Source organism: Onychostoma macrolepis, chromosome 22 (genome assembly GCF_012432095.1).
Source record: "Onychostoma macrolepis isolate SWU-2019 chromosome 22, ASM1243209v1, whole genome shotgun sequence".
NCBI classification, from domain to species: Eukaryota; Metazoa; Chordata; class Actinopteri; order Cypriniformes; family Cyprinidae; genus Onychostoma; species Onychostoma macrolepis.
In genome coordinates this window covers 18,137,009-18,148,476 of record NC_081176.1, presented here as the reverse complement: position 1 = coordinate 18,148,476, position 11,468 = coordinate 18,137,009, and the positions used below count along the sequence as shown (strand labels likewise).

Below are 11,468 nucleotides of genomic sequence, written 5' to 3'. Positions count from 1 at the left end.
AGTGGAACGCAAAGATTTTGCAAGCAAACACAAAGTTTTTAGTGGAACGCAAAGATTTTGCAAGCAAACGCAAAGTTTTTAGTGGAACGCAAAGATTTTGCAAGCAAACGCAAAGTTTTTAGTGGAGCCTGGAGATTTTGCAAACAAAGGCAAAGTTTTTAGTGGAACGCAAAGATTTTGCAAGCAAACACAAAGTTTTTAGTGGAACGCAAAGATTTTGCAAGCAAACACAAAGTTTTTAGTGGAACGTAAAGATTTTGCAAGCAAACGCAAAGTTTTTAGTGGAACACAAAGATTTTGCAAGCAAACACAAAGTTTTTAGTGGAACCTGGAGATTTTGCAAACAAAGGCAAAGTTTTTAGTGGAGCAAAGATTTTGCAAGCAAACACAAAGTTTTTAGTGGAACGAAAGATTTTGCAAGCAAACACAAAGTTTTTAGTGGAACGTAAAGATTTTGCAAGCAAACGCAAAGTTTTTAGTGGAACACAAAGATTTTGCAAGCAAACACAAAGTTTTTAGTGGAACGCAAAGATTTTGCAAGCAAACGCAAAGTTTTTAGTGGAGCCTGAAGATTTTGCAAGCAAACGCAAAGTTTTTAGTGGAACGCAAAGATTTTGCAAGCAAAGGCAAAGTTTTTAGTGGAACCTGGAGATTTTGCAAACAAAGGCAAAGTTTTTAGTGGAACGCAAAGATTTTGCAAGCAAACACAAAGTTTTTAGTGGAACGCAAAGATTTTGCAAGCAAACACAAAGTTTTTAGTGGAACGTAAAGATTTTGCAAGCAAACGCAAAGTTTTTAGTGGAACCTGGAGATTTTGCAAACAAAGGCAAAGTTTTTAGTGGAACGCAAAGATTTTGCAAGCAAACACAAAGTTTTTAGTGGAGCCTGAAGATTTTGCAAGCAAAGGCAAAGTTTTTAGTGGAACGCAAAGATTTTGCAAGCAAAGGCAAAGTTTTTAGTGGAGCCTGAAGATTTTGCAAGCAAACACAAAGTTTTTAGTGGAACACAAAGATTTTGCAAGCAAACACAAAGTTTTTAGTGGAACAAAGATTTTGCAAGCAAACACAAAGTTTTTAGTGGAACGCAAAGATTTTGCAAGCAAAGGCAAAGTTTTTAGTGGAGCCTGAAGATTTTGCAAGCAAACACAAAGTTTTTAGTGGAACACAAAGATTTTGCAAGCAAACACAAAGTTTTTAGTGGAGCAAAGATTTTGCAAGCAAACACAACGTTTTTAGTGGAGCCTGGAAGATTTTGCAAGCAAACGCAAAGTTTTTAGTGGAACGCAAAGATTTTGCAAGCAAACGCAAAGTTTTTAGTGGAGCCTGGAGATTTTGCAAGCAAACGCAAAGTTTTTAGTGGAGCCTGAAGATTTTGCAAGCAAACACAAAGTTTTTAGTGGAACGCAAAGATTTTGCAAGCAAACGCAAAGTTTTTAGTGGAGCCTGGAGATTTTGCAAGCAAACACAAAGTTTTTAGTGGAGCCTGAAGATTTTGCAAGCAAACACAAAGTTTTTAGTGGAGCCTGAAGATTTTGCAAGCAAACACAAAGTTTTTAGTGGAACGCAAAGATTTTGCAAGCAAACGCAAAGTTTTTAGTGGAGCCTGGAGATTTTGCAAGCAAACACAAAGTTTTTAGTGGAGCCTGAAGATTTTGCAAGCAAACGCAAAGTTTTTAGTGGAGCCTGAAGATTTTGCAAGCAAACACAAAGTTTTTAGTGGAGCCTGAAGATTTTGCAAGCAAACGCAAAGTTTTTAGTGGAACACAAAGATTTTGCAAGCAAACGCAAAGTTTTTAGTGGAGCCTGGAGATTTTGCAAGCAAACGCAAAGTTTTTAGTGGAGCCTGGAGATTTTGCAAGCAAACGCAAAGTTTTTAGTGGAGCAAAGATTTTGCAAGCAAACGCAAAGTTTTTAGTGGAACACAAAGATTTTGCAAGCAAACACAAAGTTTTTAGTGGAGCCTGAAGATTTTGCAAGCAAACACAAAGTTTTTAGTGGAGCCTGAAGATTTTGCAAGCAAACACAAAGTTTTTAGTGGAGCAAAGATTTTGCAAGCAAACGCAAAGTTTTTAGTGGAGCCTGGAGATTTTGCAAGCAAACGCAAAGTTTTTAGTGGAGCCTGAAGATTTTGCAAGCAAACAAAGTTTTTAGTGGAGCCTGAAGATTTTGCAAGCAAACGCAAAGTTTTTAGTGGAGCCTGAAGATTTTGCAAGCAAACGCAAAGTTTTTAGTGGAACACAAAGATTTTGCAAGCAAACGAAAGTTTTTAGTGGAGCCTGGAGATTTTGTAAGCAAACACAAAGTTTTTAGTGGAACGCAAAGATTTTGCAAGCAAACGCAAAGTTTTTAGTGGAGCCTGAAGATTTTGCAAGCAAACGCAAAGTTTTTAGTGGAACACAAAGATTTTGCAAGCAAACGCAAAGTTTTTAGTGGAGCCTGAAGATTTTGCAAGCAAACACAAAGTTTTTAGTGGAGCCTGAAGATTTTGCAAGCAAACGCAAAGTTTTTAGTGGAGCCTGAAGATTTTGCAAGCAAACACAAAGTTTTTAGTGGAGCCTGAAGATTTTGCAAGCAAAGGCAAAGTTTTTAGTGGAGCCTGAAGATTTTGCAAGCAAACATAAAGTTTTTAGTGGAACGCAAAGATTTTGCAAGCAAACACAAAGTTTTTAGTGGAACGCAAAGATTTTGCAAGCAAACGCAAAGTTTTTAGTGGAACGCAAAGATTTTGCAAGCAAACAAAGTTTTTAGTGGAGCCTGCAAAGATTTTGCAAGCAAACACAAAGTTTTTAGTGGAACGAAAGATATTGCAAGCAAACGCAAAGTTTTTAGTGGAGCCTGCAGATTTTGCAAGCAAACGCAAAGTTTTTAGTGGAACACAAAGATTTTGCAAGCAAACGCAAAGTTTTTAGTGGAGCCTGAGATTTTGCAAGCAAACGCAAAGTTTTTAGTGGAACGCAAAGATTTTGCAAGCAAACACAAAGTTTTTAGTGGAGCCTGAAGATTTTGCAAGCAAACGCCAAGTTTTTAGTGGAGCCTGAAGATTTTGCAAGCAAACGCAAAGTTTTTAGTGGAGCCTGAAGATTTTGCAAGCAAACGCAAAGTTTTTAGTGGAGCCTGAAGATTTTGCAAGCAAACACAAAGTTTTTAGTGGAGCCTGAAGATTTTGCAAGCAAACACAAAGTTTTTAGTGGAACGAAAGATTTTGCAAGCAAACGCAAAGTTTTTAGTGGAACGAAAGATTTTGCAAGCAAATACAACGTTTTTAGTGGAGCCTGCAGATTTTGCAAGCAAACACAAAGTTTTTAGTGGAGCATAAAGATCTTGCAAGCAAACGCAAAGTTTTTAGTGGAGCCTGCAGATTTTGCAAGCAAACGCAAAGTTTTTAGTGGAACACAAAGATTTTGCAAGCAAACATAAAGTTTTTAGTGGAGCCTGGAAGATTTTGCAAGCAAACACAAAGTTTTTAGTGGAACGCAAAGATTTTGCAAGCAAACACAAAGTTTTTAGTGGAGCCTGAAGATTTTGCAAGCAAACACAAAGTTTTTAGTGGAACGCAAAGATTTTGCAAGCAAACGCAAAGTTTTTAGTGGAGCCTGAAGATTTTGCAAGCAAACGCAAAGTTTTTAGTGGAACGCAAAGATTTTGCAAGCAAACACAAGTTTTTAGTGGAGCCTGAAGATTTTGCAAGCAAACACAAAGTTTTTAGTGGGGCCTGAAGATTTTGCAAGCAAACACAAAGTTTTTAGTGGAGCCTGAAGATTTTGCAAGCAAACGCAAAGTTTTTAGTGGAACGCAAAGATTTTGCAAGAAAACGCAAAGTTTTTAGTGGAGCAAAGATTTTGCAAGCAAACACAAAGTTTTTAGTGGAGCCTGCAGATTTTGCAAGCAAACGCAAAGTTTTTAGTGGAGCCTGAAGATTTTGCAAGCAAACGCAAAGTTTTTAGTGGAACGCAAAGATTTTGCAAGCAAACACAACGTTTTTAGTGGAGCCTGCAGATTTTGCAAGCAAACACAAAGTTTTTAGTGGAACGCAAAGATTTTGCAAGCAAACACAAAGTTTTTAGTGGAGCCTGAAGATTTTGCAAGCAAACAAAGTTTTTAGTGGAAGCCTGAAGATTTTGCAAGCAAACACAAAGTTTTTAGTGGAGCCTGGAGATTTTGCAAGCAAACACAACGCTTTTAGTGGAGCCTGAAGATTTTGCAAGCAAACGCAAAGTTTTTAGTGGAGCCTGAAGATTTTGCAAGCAAACACAAAGTTTTTAGTGGAGCCTGAAGATTTTGCAAGCAAACGCAAAGTTTTTAGTGGAGCCTGAAGATTTTGCAAGCAAACGCAAAGTTTTTAGTGGAGCCTGAAGATTTTGCAAGCAAACGCAAAGTTTTTAGTGGAGCCTGAAGATTTTGCAAGCAAACACAAAGTTTTTAGTGGAGCCTGAAGATTTTGCAAGCAAACGCAAAGTTTTTAGTGGAGCCTGAAGATTTTGCAAGCAAACGCAAAGTTTTTAGTGGAACACAAAGATTTTGCAAGCAAACGCAAAGTTTTTAGTGGAGCCTGAGATTTTGCAAGCAAACACAAAGTTTTTAGTGGAACGCAAAGATTTTGCAAGCAAACGCAAAGTTTTTAGTGGAGCCTGAAGATTTTGCAAGCAAACGCAAAGTTTTTAGTGGAACGCAAAGATTTTGCAAGCAAACACAAAGTTTTTAGTGGAGCCTGAAGATTTTGCAAGCAAACAAAGTTTTTAGTGGAACGAAAGATTTTGCAAGCAAACACAACATTTTTGGTGGAGCCTGAAGATTTTGCAAGCAAACGCAAAGTTTTTAGTGGAACGCAAAGATTTTGCAAGCAAACGCAAAGTTTTTAGTGGAACGCAAAGATTTTGCAAGCAAACGCAAAGTTTTTAGTGGAACGCAAAGATTTTGCAAGCAAACGCAAAGTTTTTAGTGGAACGCAAAGATTTTGCAAGCAAACACAAAGTTTTTAGTGGAACGCAAAGATTTTGCAAGCAAACACAACGTTTTTAGTGGAGCCTGAAGATTTTGCAAGCAAACGCAAAGTTTTTAGTGGAACGCAAAGATTTTGTAAGCAAACGCAAAGTTTTTAGTGGAGCCTGAAGATTTTGCAAGCAAACACAAAGTTTTTAGTGGAACGCAAAGATTTTGCAAGCAAACACAAAGTTTTTAGTGGAACGCAAAGATTTTGCAAGCAAACGCAAAGTTTTTAGTGGAACGCAAAGATTTTGCAAGCAAACGCAAAGTTTTTAGTGGAGCCTGGAGATTTTGCAAGCAAACGCAACGTTTTTAGAGGAACACAAAGATTTTGCAAGCAAACGCAAAGTTTTTAGTGGAGCCTGGAGATTTTGCAAGCAAACACAAAGTTTTTAGTGGAGCCTGAAGATTTTGCAAGCAAACGCAAAGTTTTTAGTGGAACGCAAAGATTTTGCAAGCAAACGCAAAGTTTTTAGTGGAGCCTGAAGATTTTGCAAGCAAACACAAAGTTTTTAGTGGAGCCTGAAGATTTTGCAAGCAAACGCAAAGTTTTTAGTGGAGCAAAGATTTTGCAAGCAAACGCAAAGTTTTTAGTGGAGCCTGAAGATTTTGCAAGCAAACACAAAGTTTTTAGTGGAACGCAAAGATTTTGCAAGCAAACACAAAGTTTTTAGTGGAACAAAGATTTTGCAAGCAAACACAAGTTTTTAGTGGAGCCTGAAGATTTTGCAAGCAAACAAAGTTTTTAGTGGAGCAAAGATTTTGCAAGCAAACGCAAAGTTTTTAGTGGAGCCTGAAGATTTTGCAAGCAAACACAAAGTTTTTAGTGGAACGCAAAGATTTTGCAAGCAAACACAAGTTTTTAGTGGAACGCAAAGATTTTGCAAGCAAACGCAAAGTTTTTAGTGGAGCAAAGATTTTGCAAGCAAACGCAAAGTTTTTAGTGGAGCCTGGAGATTTTGCAAGCAAACACAAAGTTTTTAGTGGAACGCAAAGATTTTGCAAGCAAACACAACATTTTTAGTGGAGCCTGAAGATTTTGCAAGCAAACGCAAAGTTTTTAGTGGAACGCAAAGATTTTGCAAGCAAACGCAAAGTTTTTAGTGGAGCAAAGATTTTGCAAGCAAACGCAAAGTTTTTAGTGGAGCCTGGAGATTTTGCAAGCAAACACAAAGTTTTTAGTGGAGCCTGAAGATTTTGCAAGCAAACAAAGTTTTTAGTGGAACGCAAAGATTTTGCAAGCAAACGCAAAGTTTTTAGTGGAGCCTGAAGATTTTGCAAGCAAACACAAAGTTTTTAGTGGAGCCTGAAGATTTTGCAAGCAAACGCAAAGTTTTTAGTGGAACAAAGATTTTGCAAGCAAACGCAAAGTTTTTAGTGGAGCCTGAAGATTTTGCAAGCAAACACAAAGTTTTTAGTGGAGCTGAAGATTTTGCAAGCAAACACAAAGTTTTTAGTGGAACGCAAAGATTTTGCAAGCAAACACAACGTTTTTAGTGGAGCCTGAAGATTTTGCAAGCAAACGCAAAGTTTTTAGTGGAACGCAAAGATTTTGTAAGCAAACGCAAAGTTTTTAGTGGAGCCTGAAGATTTTGCAAGCAAACACAAAGTTTTTAGTGGAACGCAAAGATTTTGCAAGCAAACACAACGTTTTTAGTGGAGCATAAAGATTTTGCAAGCAAACGCAAAGTTTTTAGTGGAGCAAAGATTTTGCAAGCAAACACAAAGTTTTTAGTGGAGCCTGGAGATTTTGCAAGCAAACACAAAGTTTTTAGTGGAACGCAAAGATTTTGCAAGCAAACACAACATTTTTAGTGGAGCCTGAAGATTTTGCAAGCAAACGCAAAGTTTTTAGTGGAACGCAAAGATTTTGCAAGCAAACGCAAAGTTTTTAGTGGAACGCAAAGATTTTGCAAGCAAACGCAAAGTTTTTAGTGGAACGCAAAGATTTTGCAAGCAAACGCAAAGTTTTTAGTGGAACGCAAAGATTTTGCAAGCAAACACAAAGTTTTTAGTGGAACGCAAAGATTTTGCAAGCAAACACAAAGTTTTTAGTGGAGCCTGAAGATTTTGCAAGCAAACGCAAAGTTTTTAGTGGAACGCAAAGATTTTGTAAGCAAACGCAAAGTTTTTAGTGGAGCCTGAAGATTTTGCAAGCAAACACAAAGTTTTTAGTGGAACGCATAAAGATTTTGCAAGCAAACACAAGTTTTTAGTGGAGCATAAAGATTTTGCAAGCAAACACAAAGTTTTTAGTGGAACGCAAAGATTTTGCAAGCAAACGCAAAGTTTTTAGTGGAGCCTGGAGATTTTGCAAGCAAACGCAACGTTTTTAGAGGAACACAAAGATTTTGCAAGCAAACGCAAAGTTTTTAGTGGAGCCTGGAGATTTTGCAAGCAAACACAAGTTTTTAGTGGAGCCTGAAGATTTTGCAAGCAAACGCAAAGTTTTTAGTGGAACGCAAAGATTTTGCAAGCAAACGCAAAGTTTTTAGTGGAGCCTGAAGATTTTGCAAGCAAACACAAAGTTTTTAGTGGAGCCTGAAGATTTTGCAAGCAAACGAAAGTTTTTAGTGGAACGCAAAGATTTTGCAAGCAAACGTAAAGTTTTTAGTGGAGCCTGAAGATTTTGCAAGCAAACACAAAGTTTTTAGTGGAACGCAAAGATTTTGCAAGCAAACACAAAGTTTTTAGTGGAACGCAAAGATTTTGCAAGCAAACACAAGTTTTTAGTGGAGCCTGAAGATTTTGCAAGCAAACGCAAAGTTTTTAGTGGAACGCAAAGATTTTGCAAGCAAACGCAAAGTTTTTAGTGGAGCCTGAAGATTTTGCAAGCAAACACAAAGTTTTTAGTGGAACGCAAAGATTTTGCAAGCAAACACAAGTTTTTAGTGGAACGCAAAGATTTTGCAAGCAAACGCAAAGTTTTTAGTGGAACGCAAAGATTTTGCAAGCAAACGCAAAGTTTTTAGTGGAGCCTGAGATTTTGCAAGCAAACGCAACGTTTTTAGAGGAACACAAAGATTTTGCAAGCAAACGCAAAGTTTTTAGTGGAGCCTGGAGATTTTGCAAGCAAACACAAAGTTTTTAGTGGAGCCTGAAGATTTTGCAAGCAAACGCAAAGTTTTTTCAAAGTTTTGAGCAAATGTGCTTTGCAGGGGAATGCAAAAAGTTTTGCAAACATTTCTGTGGGGTAGGCAAAATTTTAAAATATATTTTACAGTTTTTTATTCCATCACCATATCACTTTAGGTTCTTTTTCACTTCATTTTTGTTATAATATTTTGAGTAGTGTAAAAACTACAGTAAATAAAAATAGATTTAAATACAAGAGAGGAAAAATACACAAGTAAGATACAGTTTAAAATGTGCAGTAAATATAGTCTAATGCATAGTATGTAAAATATATGTAGTATAATATATTTTTAGACATATAGTAGAATAAAATAAAGTAAAAAATAGAGTACTGCAAATAAAGGTACTTTATGTACGCTATAGTGTTTTATTGTCATCATATGTAGAAGTACACTGTCATTCTTATGCATACTGAGCTCTCGTTCTGTTTACTAAAGTTGCAGACAGTGCATCGAGGCGTCGTTGTTTACCTCAAATCAAACTGACGTGTTAAGCACATCTCAGGCTGAGAGGTGTGTGTGTGAAAACGTATGACTCGTCTCGAAGCCTCTCCAGTGGAGCTTCCTCACCATTTGTAAAGCACAGAATGGACTCCGTCAGTCTGCATTGTGCCAGGCAGAATGGGCTTAGTGGAGCCTGGCAAAGAGAGGGGTTTTTTTTGCGCTGTGGGCTTTGGATCCGGTGCTGTCCATTCCACTGCCAGCGCTGCTCGCTGCCTCCCAGCTCGTTGCTACGGCAACCGGACCAGGCCAGCATCTGAAAACAATTTGGTTCTTAATGAGAATTTACTTTGCGCAAATGGTGGGAAAATTGGGGGTGGGAGAGGGCGAGGAGAAGGGGGTAAAGAAAGGAAGGAAGGAATGAGGCGTCTTGATCTCGCATACTTGTCTTGAACTTCTAAGGCATGCTGGAGAAATATCCAAAGTTTTATTGTGGGTTTTTTTTCTTGTTGCTTATTGATTTAAAATCTTTCTGAATATATTCGATTTGTGCTATATGAGCCCATATAAACATGACCAAAAAAATAAGATAATTTTTTTACAAAAATTCCCAATCCTGAGTGGTAAACATCATTCTCGTCCACTCATTTCTGAGTGCAACATTATGTAATGTGTCTCTTGATGTCCTGTGTGTGTATGAGGGGCATTCAGCTCTCCGATGGATGGGGAACGACGCCAGCTTCTACTGGGATCCCCCCTTTGTACCCGTCTCCCTTTTCCCTGGTTTTGTTTGGGCCCAGTCAGCCAGTAGCAAATTGTCCCAGCAGAAAGGGCCAATCTGGTTGGACTGTGGCGAGAGAGAGGGTCCCTACAGAAAAATTAACTGTTTGTCTCTTCCAGTGTTTGGTCGGACCACCTTAGCATCATCTCAGAGGACCTGGCGCCGCTAGAGGACCAGAGGAGAGGTTGAGATAGGCATGAAGGGGTGGGAATTTGGGCTTTCTTTGGACCAATAAGTTCCTGAATTCCTGAATTAGTCTAGGTGGGAACTAATTGGTGAATGTCACAAACATGTCTGGGTCACATTTTACACCCAAATCGAAAGAATTTAGAAATTATATTGTTATATATTTTATATTTGGGAATTTTTTAGACAATTGTTGACATACAGTAAGAGTACAGAGCTTAAAAATGAATGTAAATCATGTCCAGGTCACATTTTACCCCCAAATGAAAAGAAACAGTAAGTTATATTACATATTTTATATTATGAAAACAAAGCCTGTGCTTGACTGTTGCTTTTTTCTGGCATTTTTGACCATTTTTGTTATGACTTGCATCCATGTATAAATTATTTATATAAATAATATATAATTTTTCTCATTTGGCATGTATTCAAAATTAATAAAATTATATATTATTAAAAAAAATGTTGAGGGAATTGTTAGCAAATTGTAAGTGTTTAAAATGAATGTGAATAGATAATTTGGTCTTGGAAGAATTTGATTGTGCATGTTTAAGTTTCTATTGAGACCCCTGACCTTTGAGTGTAGACTTTAGAGTCTAACTAAGCACAGTTCAAAACATTGCTGAGATCTCTTTTTAAACTAAAGATATAGACAGATATCTAACTTTTCAGTTAAATCAGTCATGTCTGGAAGGAACCATTGAGATCATCGCTGCTTTTAGCTTCAGCTCGAAGTAATTCAGGTCATGATTTTGAATTTATGTTTTGTTTAATTCTTAGTCACTGTTTTATCTCAAGACTTAAAATACCAACACTGTCTAATCTTGGGACTTAAAATATCAAGTGAAGTTTGTATTCTTAGCAATATAAATTATTAGCATACATGGCATATGCTCTGTTGCTATGCTTATAACAGAAATGTCCAGTTTATGATTTTCAAACCAATGCAAAACCCCCAGGCCTTTCTGCATCCATACAAACAAACTCACAAACAATAAATATCTGATAATGCCTAGATCTGGTAAAATAAACCAATAACAGGAAAAACGCCCCCTGTTTCCTATTCCTGTGCCCCGGGCGTGAATATTCCCCCAGCGGCCTCTGCCTTCTCCCACGATTCTTGGTGGGAAGTCTCTGGCTCCTTGCGTACGTCGTTGCTGTGAGGCAGACGTGTCAGGGGAATACTGAAGAATGCCTTTTTTGGGGTCTGTTGTGTTTTCACTCCCCACCTTTACTCCGTAATCCTCCCTCTGGTTATACATAGCTGACAGCACGAAGCTCTGAATAGCAACTAATCACCAGTGGGACCAGAAAGAGAAAACATCTGCTAATCCAGAATAGTAACGGTCTACTGCTGTGGATGTAAGTCATGCGACCAAGTAACACAATTCATGCTACCTTCAAATCTTCCTGAGATGTTTCAACTCATGAGTTTGGAAGTGCGTTCAGTTGCTGTGGTTGGGAAAAATTGGCCACGTTGGATAATTTCGGCTAGCTTTTGTGGTAGAAATTCCCCTACGCACCTGACTTAAATTGAGTTGTATCTCCCGACACAGCGAAATTATACTCGGGTGTCTTTTCTGACCACAAACCGAGATAGCTCTGACTGCACTGAAGAACCAGGCCATTGACCGCCCCCTAGGAACACTGGGACTAAGATCTCTAGTGTTCGACTAACCTGCTGCGCAGCAGTAACCAGATGGACTCCAACCAATGCCTTTGAATAATGCTTTAATCACGGCTGGGAGCATCTCATCTCAATCATAGAGAATCCCCAGCAACGAGGATACAACAGTTTTTATAGGAAAGGTACATAGCAAAGGTAACATGTCACATTACATAATTTTCCTCTGATATGATTGGTTCTCTTATGTGGAAAATCAAAGGCCCCTTCTACTTGGTAACTAATTACCTTATTCCTTAAATCAGGTATCATTATTAGTA

General features: G+C 38.0%; 1 protein-coding gene across 1 annotated transcript in view; it reads right to left on the bottom strand.

Moving 5' to 3' along the window:
- Nucleotides 1-11,468, bottom strand: part of dph5 (diphthamide biosynthesis 5) — a 37,773-nt gene that overhangs the window by 15,340 nt on the left and 10,965 nt on the right. Inside the window, exon 2 of the mRNA XM_058761810.1 lies at nt 8,687-8,873. Within this exon, the coding sequence (XP_058617793.1) occupies nt 8,687-8,689 (3 nt within the window). The 5' untranslated portion in view covers nt 8,690-8,873. The remainder of the gene's footprint in view (nt 1-8,686; nt 8,874-11,468) is intronic.